This window comes from Anarrhichthys ocellatus, unplaced genomic scaffold (genome assembly GCF_004355925.1).
Source record: "Anarrhichthys ocellatus isolate YVR2014 unplaced genomic scaffold, GSC_Weel_1.0 scaffold4, whole genome shotgun sequence".
Lineage (NCBI taxonomy): Eukaryota > Metazoa > Chordata > Actinopteri > Perciformes > Anarhichadidae > Anarrhichthys > Anarrhichthys ocellatus.
Window position 1 is genome coordinate 2,663,359 of NW_022280034.1, and position 16,429 is coordinate 2,679,787.

The 16,429-nt window shown below is 43.3% G+C and overlaps 1 protein-coding gene across 7 annotated transcripts in view; it reads right to left on the reverse strand.

Annotated features, from left to right (window-relative positions):
* Positions 1-394: 394 nt before the first annotated feature.
* etv4 (ETS variant transcription factor 4) overlaps positions 395-16,429 on the reverse strand; it is a 34,600-nt gene continuing 18,565 nt past the window's right edge. For 4 of the 7 annotated variants that reach the window (XM_031844263.1, XM_031844262.1, XM_031844264.1 and 1 more), the window contains 8 exons: positions 9,576-9,705; positions 8,873-9,055; positions 8,336-8,736; positions 5,058-5,126; positions 4,351-4,398; positions 3,197-3,369; positions 1,557-1,658; positions 395-900 (listed from right to left, as the gene is read on the reverse strand). In XM_031844263.1, coding sequence (XP_031700123.1) covers positions 673-900; positions 1,557-1,658; positions 3,197-3,369; positions 4,351-4,398; positions 5,058-5,126; positions 8,336-8,736; positions 8,873-9,055; positions 9,576-9,705 — 1,334 coding nt within the window. In that variant the 3' untranslated portion in view covers positions 395-672. Of the gene's footprint in view, positions 901-1,556; positions 1,659-3,196; positions 3,370-4,350; positions 4,399-5,057; positions 5,127-8,335; positions 8,737-8,872; positions 9,056-9,575; positions 9,706-11,615; positions 11,740-14,084; positions 14,324-16,429 lie in introns of those variants that run through there. The other 3 variants (XM_031844266.1, XM_031844268.1, XM_031844267.1) reach the window with 3 other exon arrangements.

A 16,429-nucleotide genomic window follows, 5' to 3' on the forward strand; every position in this document is an offset into this window, starting at 1 on the left:
CGTTTGCACAATATTTTGACATCCTATAATAAGACTTTTTCCAACATACCACACTGACTTTTTACAATGTTTTTTCAATAAACTATACCGTGACTTTTTTCGACATTCTATATTATGACTCTTAGACATATGATCATTTCTCAACATACTATACTGATCTGTTGTTAACATACTACACTATGTCCTTTTATGCACTATATGACATGACGTTTTATTTTTATATACAGTACACTGACTTTTTTGGAAATACTATAATATTACTTTTTTTCAACAAACTACACTGACATTTCTGACATTTTTATGGCATAAAAAAACAAAAACATGCGTCATAGAATACCCCAACATGCTTCGTCACAAAAAACCCAGGAAAGAAAAGTCTCGACTTCAATTTGGGTATTATTATGGGTATTTATTACGCAATCTCTCCAACCACAGTCATGTTTATGGATTGAATAGGCCTCAGATGTGAGAAGAATGCAGCTCTTAAAAACATAACAAAAAAATCCCGAATGAGATTAATTTAAAACAAAAACGCCATAGCCTTATATACAAGTGGATGGGGTGGGCATGTGCAAGAGGTGCATGGGATTTCGGGTGTGTGTATGATGATGGGTCAGTACAACAGGAAGATGTCTGAAGGTGGGGAGAGAGGAGGGAGGGTGTGGGCTGGCTTTAGTACATGTAGCCTTTGGAGTAGGCCTGTGGGCCCATGTTTTGGGGGGCTTGTTCCGTGGCATAGGGCAATCCCTCGTCCAGGTGGGACAGGGGCACCGTGTCCTCCTCGTTGACGTAGCGCTCAAACTCGGCCTTCAGGCTGGGCCGCTGATTGTCGGGAAAGGCCAGGGAGATGAGGGCCTCGGGCTCACACACAAACTTGTAAACATAGCGCTCCCCTGCCACCTGGAGAGGGAGAGGGAACGGCTTCAGTCATGAAGGAAGATATATAGAAAGTGCATTTAATGCTTCTTTTCCAGCTGTACAGACTTTTCAGTTGCTTCACTATGAAATATTATAGTATGACTTTTATGAAATACTATACTGTGACTTTTTTTATCTTATATTTTTATGGCATATGACTTATTGTGGCATACTATACTACTTCATTTGCTATTTCATTTAACAGAAAGAGCCTTTCCAATGAATCATTTGGCCTCTTCACTTCTGGATCAAAATGATCTTTTAACGGCTTATTAACAATTGCAACAGGATTGTTGGTGGATCGTGCCGTGCTAGAGGAAGATCAACACCAGCCAAGTGGAATATTTACAACCAGGAAACCCAAAAGTTATTCTCATTTATACTTTACAACTGATAAAAAAAAACGTAAGTAAATGATTAAAAGCCATTAGTTACAACTTATAAAGCCTTTATAACAGCACGTTATAATAAGGTGGTACCATTATTTGATCAAAGTGGACGGGTTCTAGTTATCCTACTATGAATACATTACGGAAGGAAACTAGCAAGCCTAAGGTTTTAGGAACAGTAAAAAAAAAGACTTTTAAAAGCTGTATAACGTCAAAATAAGGACAAATTATAAAAAGTGTGTTTTGTACCTTCTGCATGATTCCCTTCTCGTAGTAATAGCGCAGAGAGCGACTGAGCTTGTCGTAGTTCATGGCCGGACGGTTCTTCTGCATGCCCCACAGCCTGGCAACCTGAGAAGGGGAGAGGACGGAAGAGAAGGAAATGGCTGTGGTTACACTTCTGGCTTAGTTCAGCTTTGGTGAGGTGCATTTAAAAGGCCAGTGGTTATTTGCATGCTAAAGAAGGGCTTAAGAATACAGCCCTTCTCAAATGACACGACAACAAAAGAAAATCGTTGGTGTCAGCATTTTTGTTCCTGAATTTAATATTCCCAAAATCCTAATTAGACACAGTTGTGTGTATTTCTATTCTGTGACCACTAGGGGTCCTCTGTGACAAGCCAAAGCCTCCTCTGCTCCTCGCTCTCAACAGCGTCAACATGCAAAGACCAGGGCGAGTCCCCACATGTGGATTCACTTCCTTTTTATGTAACCCATTACCACTTGAATGCAACCAGAGTCCCACAGTGTTCACAGTGAAATAAGAGTCATGGCTGGTTGTCAGAGGCAGCCCGTGAAATACACTTGCAACCCAAAACTGAACTCTCAGCTGACGAGGGACCTCTAACTCCGATAGAGAATGAGTGTAAATCAAATCATTTCACATCAGCGAATGAGCTTAATGTTGACAAACATCCGAGATGGTGGAAGAAAGTGTAAAGCTGGGGGGGGGGGGGGGGGGAGACACTGAGATCCATGACTCAGGAAGAGACAGGTTGTATCCCACAGTGGCCATCCAGCCAGCAGCCCTGTTTGATCTCTAAGTGTGCTCTCAGCCCTAATTGCTCTTGTAAAACTCTTACCCCATTCATTTTTAATGTACAGTGAAAAGATAATGGAAAACACCGTGTAGACCTATCCGTATTAGGACCTACCCAAATGGACGCTGTCTGATTCGTCCAATCAAATTGCAGACTTAAACGTCGCAAGAAATGTCTCGACTAAAGCAATGTGAAGAGGTGAGAGACAACGGGGGTGTTGGATGATTCTGTGATAGCGCTTGTCCTTCATTTATCAATCCAGCGTTTCATGTGTTGAATAATGAATGGCGGACTAATGGAAGACGGATAAGAGCATAAGACCTAAGAGGAAGGAGGCCAAATCTCACTTCTAACCGCTCTAATCTAGGTGGCACTTTAAAAACACTGCTGACATAAATTCATTCAAAGAAGAACTCGAGCCGTCTTTATCAGATTCATATTAACATTGTGATCTCTATCAACACTTCTCCAGTATTTGTGGATAAGGCCAAACAAAAAGAAAAATAGTGCTGATGCATATTAAACGGCATCTCTTTCATTAAAGAAAACAAACTTTAAGATGATATTTATACAGTTTTGATAGAAAGAGGCTATGGCCTAAAGAAACCAAACACAAGTGCATAAAGATGCTGTACCATAAATGGCAGCTATATGCTTGCTTCAAAAGAAAACCAAAAAGTCAAATCAAAAAGTTACACCGTCTCTCTCAAAGTTAAATTCAATACTTTGTGTTTAAAATACTGTGATTAATCAAAGGAATTCTACAAAACTGCACCTCTACTCTCAGCGTTTAGACAAACGATTGTCCTGTTTATGTTGTTTATGTTGAACAGATAGTTTCAGACGAACCTCTTCAGGTTCAATGAGCTTGAACTCCATGCCGCGGCCCGTCCAGGCGATGAAGCGGGCATTGCCCGGGTCGTCCAGCAGGGCCACCAGGAACTGCCAGAGCTGCAAAGAGCCCCGGCGCTGGTAAGGTGCGCCCTCGCGAAAAACACCACCCCCCTCCTGCTTCACCTCACCTGGGACGAGGAGAGAAGAGACCGGACGTCAGCGCGGTTATGAGCATATGATCACAAATGTCGAAATGCTTTTCTTTGAATTACAAACGGACCGGAAGTCACTGAATCTGAGCAGCTCACGATGCAACTCAAACATCTCTGTAGCTTCAGTTGTACTTTACACCCAGCCAAGTTTATTTGATACATTTTCTGCACTTTAATCTGCATCAGGCCATTACATTAGGGACTCAAATGGTTCTTGTTTCACATGTACAAACAAGGACATTTTGACCAGCCAAACAGCTGGAAGAAGTCTCTGAATTGTAGTGGGGCCAGTACATCATTAGCTCATCTAATCTTGATGTTTCATGTTTGCATACTGACGTAAACTGAATCAAATGCTTATTAACTACGGCTTATCAAAAAGGGCAGCGGTGCGTTTAGTTGAGACGGAAATAGGAACAATTTTATGTGACTGAGAGAAGAAGCTGAAAGTAAAACAAATAATTGATAATACTGGGTTAAACAACATGTAGGTAAGTGGACACTGATTAGTTCTTGGTTGTTTACCGGTTACTGGATATGTTGTACACAAGTGACAGAACATGAGAAGCTCAGCTAAGTTACTGCTGTTGTTGTTTCTCAATGAACTTGCACACTTCACTGGTTCAACCAGTGCCGACACCCTCAGGTTCTCCACTCAATCTCCTTTAGCGTCGATCACCGACAACACCATGGGAAACTGCTCGTCTCTCTCTTTACCTTGACGGAGGAGCCCCACATCGTGTGTGCAGGGAAACCAAACCCTCTAACTAAGCTTACGAAGACCCGTGTACCTCTCACACAAGGATCCCTGACGTCTACACGAGAGGATAGTCAGGTATATAGAGTTTCTCTTCGATACCTGCTGTCATCCAACTAACACCTTCACCAAGTGGATTGCGGTGGGCAAATTAAATTCTGTGTGAATGCAGGGGGGGATTATGGGTGCAGCTGGCTCACCTTCAAACTTCTCTGGAACCACACGGGAGTCGTTTTCAAACAGATAGCCTGGGAGACAAAGGGAGAATTGTGTTAGAGTTTCAAGGGGCCGAGATCGTAGCACAACTTGTCCATTTGGGATCCGTGCCAAGCTTTGAATACCATCTCCAACAAAATACAAGGATCTATTCACGCATGAATAACATTAAGCCAATACGTGTGTACTCTGCTTTTACAAAAGTAGAAAAGAACACTTCAGTAACAGGGAGAGGATTTCATGGTGGAAACATTTAAAAACAGACTTGGATCCTTCGCTCCCATTTGCAGGGCCAGTGAACTTATTGTAACATTTTTAGGAGCCATTCTAAGTCTGTTGTTGAATAAGAATTTGAATAACACAAAATGGTGCAACAATGAGAGTGAAGGGAAAGATAGTTTTCCTTTTTTTGCTGGGAAAATACTGTGTTTTTTCCAGGAGTAATGTTTATTCAGGGATTCTTGAGGCAGGGGTGAGGCCAGAGCCTCTGCCAATGGAAACACGGACACACCGCTGGTTAGCCAATGGAAACACGGACACACCGCTGGTTAGCCAATGGAAACACGGACACACCGCTGGTTAGCCAATGACCGCAGAGCTCTAACCAGCGGAGGCTCAATGAAGATAAAGCGTTGCAGAGGAGATTGGAAACATGCAATTGAAATTGTTTTCACAATAAAAGTGGCATTACCTTCATTGCTGTGCTGGGGGTTTGGGTAGCCCTCATTGTGGTGGTACATAGAGGGACATCCAGGCACATCTGTAACAGAACACAAAAAGCTATGGGTCAAATTTGTGTTTATTTAAATCAGTTTAAAAAGGGATAAACATGGTGGACAATTATAGGAGGAATGTCCATCTATCCTTCCACTTTCACAATTTCCCCAGTGAAAGAAAATTTGACTTTTTAGCCTTTGTGTCCAAAACTGAGTTTTATCAACCGTCAAATAAATAAATAATGGAAATTGCTCACAAGGGGTTGATCATCACTTTGAGAGATTTCAAATTCAAGTAAATAAAAACCCAAACTTACTGCTTAATAAGCCAATACCAGCTTGAGAAAGTGTGTATATCAAATAGAGATTTTGTGTGGTCACCTTTGAGCATTGCAAGGACAAACGCTGCATTTATCATATCGCTTCTCTTGTCTCGGGTGGTATTTTTAGGCCATGAGCAAGCACCTTCACCAGACCAGAAAAGTGCTACAGTATACAGTGTCTGCACTTTATCTGGGTACTATTGACTGACTGAATATGTACATTCACTGAAATACATTTTATACTCATCCTCATAACCCTTTAACTCTTTGCAAGTAGGAACACGTACTTATGTTATGAGCAGAGTTCTTTGTGGTCTGTATCCTGAGATTGCTCTGCTCACCTTTGGTATCTTTTGCTTTGGCTGTCAGTGAATAAAAAGTAAAAGGTGTAACATTGATTATTTTATATACTTTTGTTCTGTCAACTGTATGAACGGGAGCATAAAAAGAGAAAGGTGCAGCTCTTTGCCTCTGGCTCTGGACGTGACTCACTCTCGGGGAATGCCGCTGCAGCACTGTGACTGTGATAAGATGCCACTTGGGGGGGGGGGGGGGGGAATAAAAAAACCTCAAACCCTCCATTCTGGGGCAGCAGCACTCGATCATACTGTAAATAATATGTCTGCCAGCTGCGGCAGACTCCCACTAGGGAGTGATCGGTAGATTGGGTGTGAGAGCAGCGGGGTTAATTGTGTACCGAGTGGCGTGACCATTTTGTGTCTTTCATGCAACACAATAGCTGTGATTAAGCGAGAGAATGGCAATTTGTGTGTGAAACTAGTCTCAGTCTCTAGCCTGCTTTCTAATTGGGACAGTAGACTTGTGGCATTTGACTTTCATTGTTCACATTGAAAAGAAAACACTGGTGCTGTTGTCTTTACACGCTATCTACATCAATCCACCTCCTTTGTATGCTCAAGTACAATTTTCCCATTACATGCCCATACGGCTCGGGACAATCATTTACGCCAATTTAGTAATCTGTTTTTATGAACCAATTCAATGTTGTGTTTGCCGGGTGCATTCTTTTAAAAGCTCTTTAAAACACAAATAATCGAATTGCCTGAACGAAAAAAAAACATTCTTTACTCAGACTGCAACATGATTTACATAATGAAGTTTGAATGATGACGGTTGAGGTTTCCTGTTTTTACTACCTGGAACACATAAACGTTTGTATATCATGCTTTCTTCTTGCGGCATTCTTTTCCAACACAGAATTCTATACTTTGTTTTTTGAGGGATCTAGTGGTTGTTTGCATTCTCCAGAGTCAGATTAATTTGACAACATTATCTCCAGGTCTAAGGCTCCCGTCCCTGTATTATCTCAGGAGAAGTGCGGCGTATTGTATAACTGTCTACAAACCAATGATAAACTGATCTTCTACGTCTGATCGGCCTCTGCTGTCGGTCAAACTCGTATCCGAGACACTTCGGAGGAAACTCCACCAAATTCAACTCTCTCCTCCTCTCGGCCGTTATCCACAGAAAAACATCCTTTTGCACTTTCCCTTTTCTCTCTCAAGGTTGTTTGATTCCTTGTCAGTGCTATCCGGTCCCCTTATCAAAAGGTGCAGGTATAAAAACACAAGAGAGTGAAAAGAATTAGGTCGCTTTCCTTTGCGTTTTTATTATGCATACAGTGTGCTGGCTTCAGCGCTGGAAGGCATGCTTGGTAGGCATCCACAAATGTGCATGTGGGACCTGTGGGAATCTCAACAATAGCTTTCAGGTCCTATCGCAGCTTTGATTCAGCTGAATGAGGACACGATGTATGATGAGTGTTATGTTTCTCTCCTTGTTGTTTTAAATTCAGAGAGGCGAGCAGAGGAGCTGGTTTCTGTGCTCTCCAGTGGTTCAGCTCGTTGTTAAAGCGCCTGTGCTGGCTACCCCACCCTGTACCCCCCCACCATCACCTCCCCTCACCCTCTCCCAAAGCCCAGCCAGTGAGAGGTTCGGGTTACTGCGGCCACGCTCATTTTTCCATTATGAGTTCATCTGCCTGCAGAAAAAGGAAGCCGCTGGTGCAACCTGAGATCCTGGAGCACTCCACCAGGGACTCTAGTCTTTCCAGTGCCCTCCATTTTCTCAATGAAATTCCTCTGCCTCTCTCTCTCTCTCTCTCAGAGAGAGAGGGGGGGGGGGGGGGGGGGTAAGGAAGGAGGTAGGAGTGTAGCTGCAGGAGGAAAAAATATATTTTTGTTCCTTTTCTTTGCAAAGTGTCAGAGAGTTGAAAGGAGGAGTTTTGGAGTCAGGGAGGGAGTCGGGTGTAGATACAGTGAAGAAGTTTGTTTGCCTTTTGGACATTTTGTTCTTGAGTTAGCGTTACACACTGGGGAGGGTTTGTCTTCAAAGGGGACTTTTTTTTTTTTTTTTTTTTTTTTCAGACAGTTTATAATCCCAGAGACTCCTTATAAATCATTTCAACCATTGTCAAGATTCAAGCTTTAGTGCACAGGTACATACTGTATTTGATGTTATGTACACAAACGAGCTGAAACTGATCCGTCCATTTTTCTCTGTCGCTCTACAATAAAAACCAAAACACACAAATTGCTGTGAGTTTGTAGCACCAAACCTTCAGGAACCTTGCAAGTTAATTCAATATCCCTCCAAACTGCTGAAACAATGAGTAGATAAATCTATTTCTCGATCTACAGAATATGATATGTTGCCAATTTAATAAAACAAACATTTGCTGGTTCTACCCTCTATAATGTGAGAATTTGCTGCATTTGAAAGTCTACCTTGGGTCTGAGTATTTTCACTTCTGATATTTCCTAAACTCAATCGTTGATCAATTAATTAGAACAATAATTGTAGTTTCCCGTTGGCATATTTCACCCACTTGCTGTGAATTAAAACTACAGACTTGCTTTTGAGAAGCCTGCGTCATCACTTTTAAACATACTTTAGTCTGAATCACTCACCAGGTTCGTAGGTGTAGTCTGTGGGCTCCTGCTTAACCATCATGTGGGCTGGTGGGAACCTGTGTGGGTGTGGGTGTTGATGTGGGTGTGGATGTTGATGTGGGTGTGGGTGGGTCTGGGGGTGAGGTCCACTCCCGTGTCCAGGTCCTGCCATGTGAGCCGCCCGCTCATACAACGGGTCTAGGTATTCTTGCTTAAAGCTCTGCTGCAGGTAGGGCATGCAGGGGTCGGAGTGCTGCCGATGATAACCGCCACCTCCGCCTCCACCTCCGCCCCCCGGACCTCCACCAGCTCCACTGCTGCCATGACCTGCTGGGGCAGAAGGCATGCGCTGAAAGGCCTGGCCTGGTGGTGGGAACTGGGGACACATGGGGTCTCCTGAGGGGCCCTGGTACCTGGAGCTGAGAAAAGAGATACAGCAGCTCATTTCAGGGTCTCATGCTAAATAGTATCCTTGAGTTATTGTTTTGGTCGGAATCATACAACAGATTCATACAGCTGTTAAAGACTTTTAACAAGACGCTTGTGTTGTGTCACCTGGCGTTGATGGGGTAACTGTTGCTGGGCAGTGGCTGGGAGGTGGCAGCAGGGTTCATGTAGCCAGCATCGGGCCGTCCGGCCGTGGCAGGTTTTGGGGAGTAATGCTGCTGCATAGGAGACATGGGGGTCCCTGTGCAGGAGCTCTTGGCTCCTCCTGCAACCCTTTTCTGCTCATAGGCACTAAAAAACACGAACACACACATGAGTACATGCATAAAGGCACATGTACCAGCAGGGTCATGCTAGGGAGGGTCAATACAGGATGACAGCTGAGCAGTGCTGTGTCATTAGATAACGGTCGTTATTGAGAATGGCAAAATAAAGTAGTTATTGTTTCATTTGTTCTGCACTTGGTAACAAACAGATGTCAGTAAATATGCAGAGAGACAATAAATCAGCCTTTGTATTAGTGCCCAAATAAAATAAAATATATGTTCTAAATAAGAGCTAAAGAAGCACAAAGGAAGTCTGGTAGAGACTAAGAGGAGGAAATGAGAAACGTCTTCTTTAAGCTTATCTAGAAAGCAAAACTGGGAGAAAGGATGACAAACAGAAAATACTGCAAAGTATGATTCCCCGTATTGTTTTAGAGATATCACTCTAAAATATGTTTTTGGGTACACTGGCCCTTTCAAACACATCAAACGTTTAGGGACAAAATACTACAAACATGTACTTTAGTAGGAAAACCTGGAGGTACCTGGCATAAAGGCACTGCTCTCCACTGGGGTAGCTGAAGCTCTGCTTGTGGCTACAGGACTGGCTGGGGTCGGAGCCCGGGCTCTGCGGTTCCTTCTTGATAGTGACTGGAGGGCTGTGAAATGCCACCGCTACAAGAGACAGTAAACAGAAAGCAGACATAAAGGTTGGCACACACACACACATATCAGGCTTTGTATATTCTTTTCTCATTCAGCCCTGCCCAGATACTATTGTCGTTAAGCTCAAATGCAAAAGCAAATACTTCTGTCTGCACAGGAATCTCTTTTACGTGCCAGCCAAAATGCTTCAGTGACTGTCAGCTGCAAAAAAACAGGGCAGCAGACAGACACGTATAAACACACACGCACGCACTGAGGAGGACAGGCACACACACAAAAAAAGCACACGCTCACACATGACTGCATTCCAGCAGTAATTTGGAAACCCAAAGTGTCCTCGCCCACTTTTCTTCACTCTTCCAGACACAACAGCAGCCAAAACTTCCTCAGTCAAAGTCGAGCTTAAAGCTAAACAAGTCCACGGGCCAGAGAGACGTCTGTGGACTGATGAAAGCAAATGTCACACCTCTGTTAGAGCAGCATACACACCGATTCTAAATCCCTGCATTCTTTCCTATCGGTATCCAGATGTTAGCCATCCCTTGTGAGCTTTACTTGTTTGCCTTCGAGTTAAGACGGTAACAAGGATAAGCTGATAATGCCACGTATACCCTCAAAGTCCTAAATATTAGGCAACATTTCTGCCATTTCAAGTTTCCCCAAAAGGCATCCATTCAATCTCCGCCACACCGAACTGTCTATCAAGCTGAACTGCTGGAGGGGACCTTTGCCTTGATGGCCACGAAAACCACCCAAAGTGGAGCTTCAAACTGTGCCGAGGGCTTGTGTTTATTATGTGAGGGGAGGTTTTCACCCGGAGAACGGCACAGGATGTTTTTCTGGTCCCGACAGGGTAAACAGCAGCAGCTGTGCACTTCCAGCTGGGGAGGCCTGTATTTATGTGCGTGCGCGAGTGTGTACGTGTGCGTGTTAGAAATCTCGGCGAGTCTGAATCTGTGTGTGTGCTTGTGAATGCGTGTGTGTGTGTGTGTGCTTAAATGTCTATCTGTGTGTGCAGTGGGTGTGGAACTGATGGAGCAGGCCACACTGAAAGCTCAACAGGTAATTACATACCGACGTCCATTCACAAAAAAAGGAGGAGAAAAAAATGTCTGGCTCTGAGGCGAGAGGTGACTGCTTCACTCAAGCGAGAGACGGAAAGTGAAAAACAAAAAGGACAAACAGAGTAACCAAAAGGTGAGAAGAGATTATAGCGATATAAAACATAAACTGCCTCGAGGGTGTGCAGTCACTCGCAGGAATTTCCCTCAACTCTCAAAATTGATTGGAAGTTGGGTGGAATTAGTTGTTAAAAACTAGACTAAAGAGCAAAGATTCAAACGGTTTTATTTAGTGCTGATGCATCGATCAACAAAAAGTTTAAATCACGACAGTGTATTCGTGGTTCAAACAATTCATTAAAAGGTACAAACGCAGTCACATGATTCCTGCTTCTCAAATACAAAGATTTGTTGTTTAATTAAATGTAAATGGAATAATTTCAGTTGTTAGTCGGACAAAACAGGCATGTATACAAGGTGTCCCTAAGGGTTCTGGGAAATGTTGATGGCCATTTTTCAGTAGTCAGTCAGTAGTAATAATTAATTTAAGTGGTTAAAAAAAAAAACTAAAAAAGAGTTTACTGCAGCCCTAGTTTCATTTTACTACTTTTTTTGCATTTTAATTGGTATTTGAAATGAGTAAGTAAAGTTGACTACGGGACGATCAACCCGCTTAGGTGGGTCATCATTCATGAACACAGACTCTCCTCGTATTTCTGCCTTCCTGTTGCTATTCAGGTGTTTATTTCACCGTTTGATTCTCGTTCATCATGCATAAAATGATAAACCGAGTCGAACTATCAAAACGCGCGCTGAGAGCTCATCGTCATAACCTTCCTATTTTTGGTCTGTACTCACTCTCCCATGGCAGGCAGGCAGGTGAGGAAGTGTTGGCTTTAGTGGAGGATCAACGGGATTAGAGAGCATTTACCCAGATTTCCCAGACAGACGCGATGGGATTCCAGCCTCCTTTAAGTCTCCGACAGCTCGTCTGCTGATACTCGGAGGGTGGCACATGACTGCCGCTCTAATAATACTAGTGCGTTTGTCTATTGACATGCCCCCCCTTTCTCTGCCTTGGTCATGAACTGCAAACAATCCTCATAGAGTGTACACTCACGGTGCAGCCCAGTGGAGCCACTAAGGCAGGAATATTTCCCTTGATGTGGTTCTCGGTTTATGAGGATGTTCCATTTCAAACAGTCCTGCCTGGGAACGGCGTCAGCTGTGTGTGTGTGTGTGTGTTTGAGCTATTTGTGTGTGACCTTTGTGGAATATTAATTAATCTGGTAAATGAGCTTCGGGCAGCGTTTTGTGTTTGTGTATTTGCCTGTGATTGTGATTGTTGTCTGTTGCATCGCTTGCGTTTCCAAATCAGACAGAGATGGTTGATGATGATTCAGGTGTAGGAATTAGTGGGAACTAAACAGAAAATAAAAAAAAAACGTAACATATATTTAGTTATTTAGATTCCCAATTACCTCATGATTTTGATTAAACCAAAGTCAGGGGATCACAAAAGTTATTTCAATTGATCCTCTGCAATGATCTTAATTCTGCTCTTACTAATTTGTGCATTCGGCTTGTGCGCTCCTAAAAAGGTCGACTTGCAGATCAGAATAGCGATCAGAATTTGTTTTGTGCTATCTCTAATTATTTTCAATCAATATACTTCCATGGACAAGAATGACTGAACCAAGTTTCATGGCAATCCATCCAATAGTTGTTGTTACATTTTACTCAAAAACACAAACGTCAACCTCATGTTGTGCTGAAGGAAAGTATGGCGAAGCTAAAAAACACATTTGGGAATTAATCTGACATCCAGTTCCACGAATAGTCCTTAAATGAATAAAATTTAATAAAAAAAAACTCTGGTCTCCACCAACTTTTACAAACTCTCTGGCATATCGCAGTTAATCTAACTTTCCCAAATGATAAAGTTTATACGCTGGTGGCAGTCTTGTAAACGGATCCAGGGAGAGTTATGTTCTTCAGGCTCCCGTCTCTTCCTGCTTTTATTTGGGGCAATAAGACCTTCTCTAACGGCTTTGTTAAATGTTACATCACCATTTCACAGTGATCCTCATATTTCATAGTATGTGTGTGTGTGTGTGTGTGTGTGTGTGTGTGTGTGGGGGGGGGGGGGGGTCAGTTCATGAACTTAAGAACAGAGTGTGAAGAACCTGGAAGCTGTTTGGAAGTGAAAAGACAGATACTGTACACAATAGCCGATGCCTTTTAAAACAGACAATTTTTGAGATAACACAGAAGGGTGAACAGTGAAGACTATGAGTGTGTTCATGCGTGTGGCTGGACATGCACGCTCCGATGTACTTTCTCCTGCTGCATTGGGCGGAGCGTGGCAGATTCCCAGCACCTCCTAAACTGATAAGGTCAAAGGCCTCTTCCTCACGCCAAACTTCGTTCTCTTATCTCCTCCTTCCTTATTTTGTGGTGTTCTTTGCCGTCTCCCTTTCACTCCCTATTCTGAGTGCTAAAGGCAGGGTGGAGATGGACTTTTACATATGTAAATGTTGGTTCTTAGAGGGGGAGGATGCAGGGTGAAAGGTGATGGTCATGGTTGAGTGCTTTAGGAAGTAGAGGGATCATTACATGGGGGGGGTCCCATTCAGCCAGACACCCACCACAAACAAATCGCAGGAGCAGGGATGCCCCCCCACACACACACACTCACACACACTCCTCTCTACATAATGGGCCCCTCAGCTGAGCCATACGGAGGGAGTGTTATCATGTCAGGAAACACTATTGGATTCCTAAGGGATTCCTAAAAAACACAAATAGTGCGGACAAAGGGATGAACTAGAACAACTTGTGCAAAAAGATTTGGTTTGCACACGAATAATGATGGTGGCGATTAAGATTACAATATTACAAATGTGATTAATATACTATCAAAATGAATAATGTTGATGCTTTTTCGTAAGAAGCTAGATTGATATCGAAAGAGACAAAATCAAGGGATTAAACTCTCAAGCGTAGCAAAGAAAACACTTTGAAATCACTTGTGAATGAGCCGTTTCAAGCGTTTTGACGAGACCTCACTATGAACTCCCCCATCTGAGAGTATTTCCTACCATTAAAGGCACTTGTGTAGGGAAATCCAATCTGAAGACAGCAGTGGATCTGGAGAGTCTTACATTGGATGTTTATGTGCGACATGGCCAAGTCTTAAGCCCCTGGAAGTCTGCAGTACATGACAGCCTCGCTCACAATAACTCATTGGACATCAGCCCCAGCGTCAAACAGGGTGACTGGATCACGCTAAACCGAAAGACACGCGAGGGTAACGTAAATACTCACTTAATGGGTCCAAATCACACAAATACAAGTCAAGTTGTACTCTTACAGGAACCATCTCAGGGCTATCTGGAGGTCTGGTTCGTCTCTCACATTATATGCATCGTACATGTGCAGTGCAAGCGGCTCAAGGCCTCAGTACGCACACACACTAAAAGCAAGCTGGAAGCGTGCGACAGGCTACACCTGGTTCCACTACTCGTTCCAATTGATCCCTTATGTGGCGGCGGATCAATAAAAGCCAAGGATGCCAATTATGCCACGATGGTTTTAAAAAGGTTAAAAAGGAAGCTATTGATTCACACGTGGCTTGCAAATGACATTAGTTGCATAGCTGCATACATGGCTCCATTGTGGTGAGAGGGAGGCGTAATAGGGAGCGAGTGACGACAACAGTACGTGGCTAATAGCCAATCAAATTGCAGCTGGGCACCACGTAATCAGCCAAATTGGCATCCAGTTTGCACCATGCGCTGTCATTAGCAAAGGCTTTGCGCATGCGTGTTGGGGTTTTCCCCACACATATTCAGTTACCGACCTTAAATTGTAGAATGATAATTAACAGCAGCAACCTGTGATTTTCATTTCATACATTAATCCAGAATAATATTAATTTCTAAAACCACACGTTTCTTATGTTGCCAGTAGGTGGGGCTTTACCCCACCTGCCACATATGACCCATGGCCTTTAATTATGTCTAAAGTGGTGTCAAGGACAACATTGTCTACTGGGCAACATTTGAAATGTATCTCCATTCAAAATCAAACCTTAACTTCAGTAAACCCAAGTGAAGAAACAAATATGATAATGTATTGACACCTCAGTACCAACGCACAGCTAATATATTGTATAACAAAGAGGCAGATTCAGGTGTTCACTCTATTTTGATGAAATATGTATTCATGTGTTTTGGCTTTGTGGGTTATAGTTCAGTGGAAAAATTCAGAGCGAGAGAGAGACTAGAGTGAGAGAGGGAGGGAAGGGAGGCGAGGCGATACAATATGATCCAGACCGTTTGGACTGCAGAGTGTATCCAGTCATTCCACTGATGCATGGAAACATGTGCTGGACATGTGTGTGTTTGCTCAGGTCACTGCACAATCAGGAAGACACAGATAAAGAGAGAGAGCGAGAGAGAGAGGGAGAGAAAAGCAGCCTGGCCAGCACTGACAAACTCATCCTCATCTCTATAAGAGACAACAGGCCCAAGAGTGGCTTCAGTATCTGTCTGCTCAGGGAGCCCAGGAGTGTTGGATCCATTAGTGTCCGCTCTATCTGATTTACAGGTCGTCCTCTCCCATCTGATAATGGTTCAGGCTCCTTGAATATTTAAAGAATGGTTGTCAGATACCTGCCAAACAAGCCTAACGAGATTGTTGGAAAGTACAATCAGCGAGACAGATGATTGGCCGAGACAGCACCGTGGCACTTCTCACAAATGGGATTTAAAAATACATATATGTATACGTTTTGTGATGCATCATTGTGTTGGCTAACAGGATGTAGAGCTGCATGACTCCCATTGTGGGAAAACCAGTGGCACAGTACATCTTTCTGCAAACGTCAAGGTTTCACTTCCCTTTTTTCCAACTGGAAATCGATTGCAGTATTTATCTGAAGTTATGGGGATGTTCTTGTTTTAACAAGTGCTCTCAGCTTTTATTTTCTTTCTCAGGAGAACCCCTGCACTTTGAGCTCTGTGTCTTCTCAATGAACGGGATATCAGTCGGCGCTGGTGTGGGATGTCAGCCATGGACAAAGAATACTAATATACCCCGTTAAGAGTGCTGGAGATGATTAAGTTGTGCTTTCCGAAGGAGATGAGGATTCAGCCTCAGCAAGGATGTGCTTTACAAATGAGAGTTCACAGTGTATTTACACAACCCTGATATTGTAAAAAGAAAAAAAAATATAATAATAAACGTATTATTTCCATGGTCTTAGTAGCATCAAGGGATCTCGATTTTAACATCTCACGTTTTCCCTGTTGTCCACTTCCCTTTCAATTGTGCCGCGTTGGCTTTTTATAAATGGCCATTGACCAGTCATAAATCTCACCGCTCCATTGCTATTTAGTGGAGCCGATACAATACATCCCTGTCCCGGGACATGTGCAGCGAGAGGGACATCCCGTCACAGGCGAGGGGTGGATGTAATTAATCTGGCACAATATTGACTCCTCTCTCTCAATCCCTCACTCCCCAATATAGCTGTCCCCTCTTAATGTTTAATGGAGCGATCGATCCACCCCCCACACTGTTACTGAAATGATATAATGAGTTCCCGCTGCCCACCAGGGTATCGTGGACGTGAGGGAGGAGAGTGTGTGTGAGTGTGTGTGTGTGTG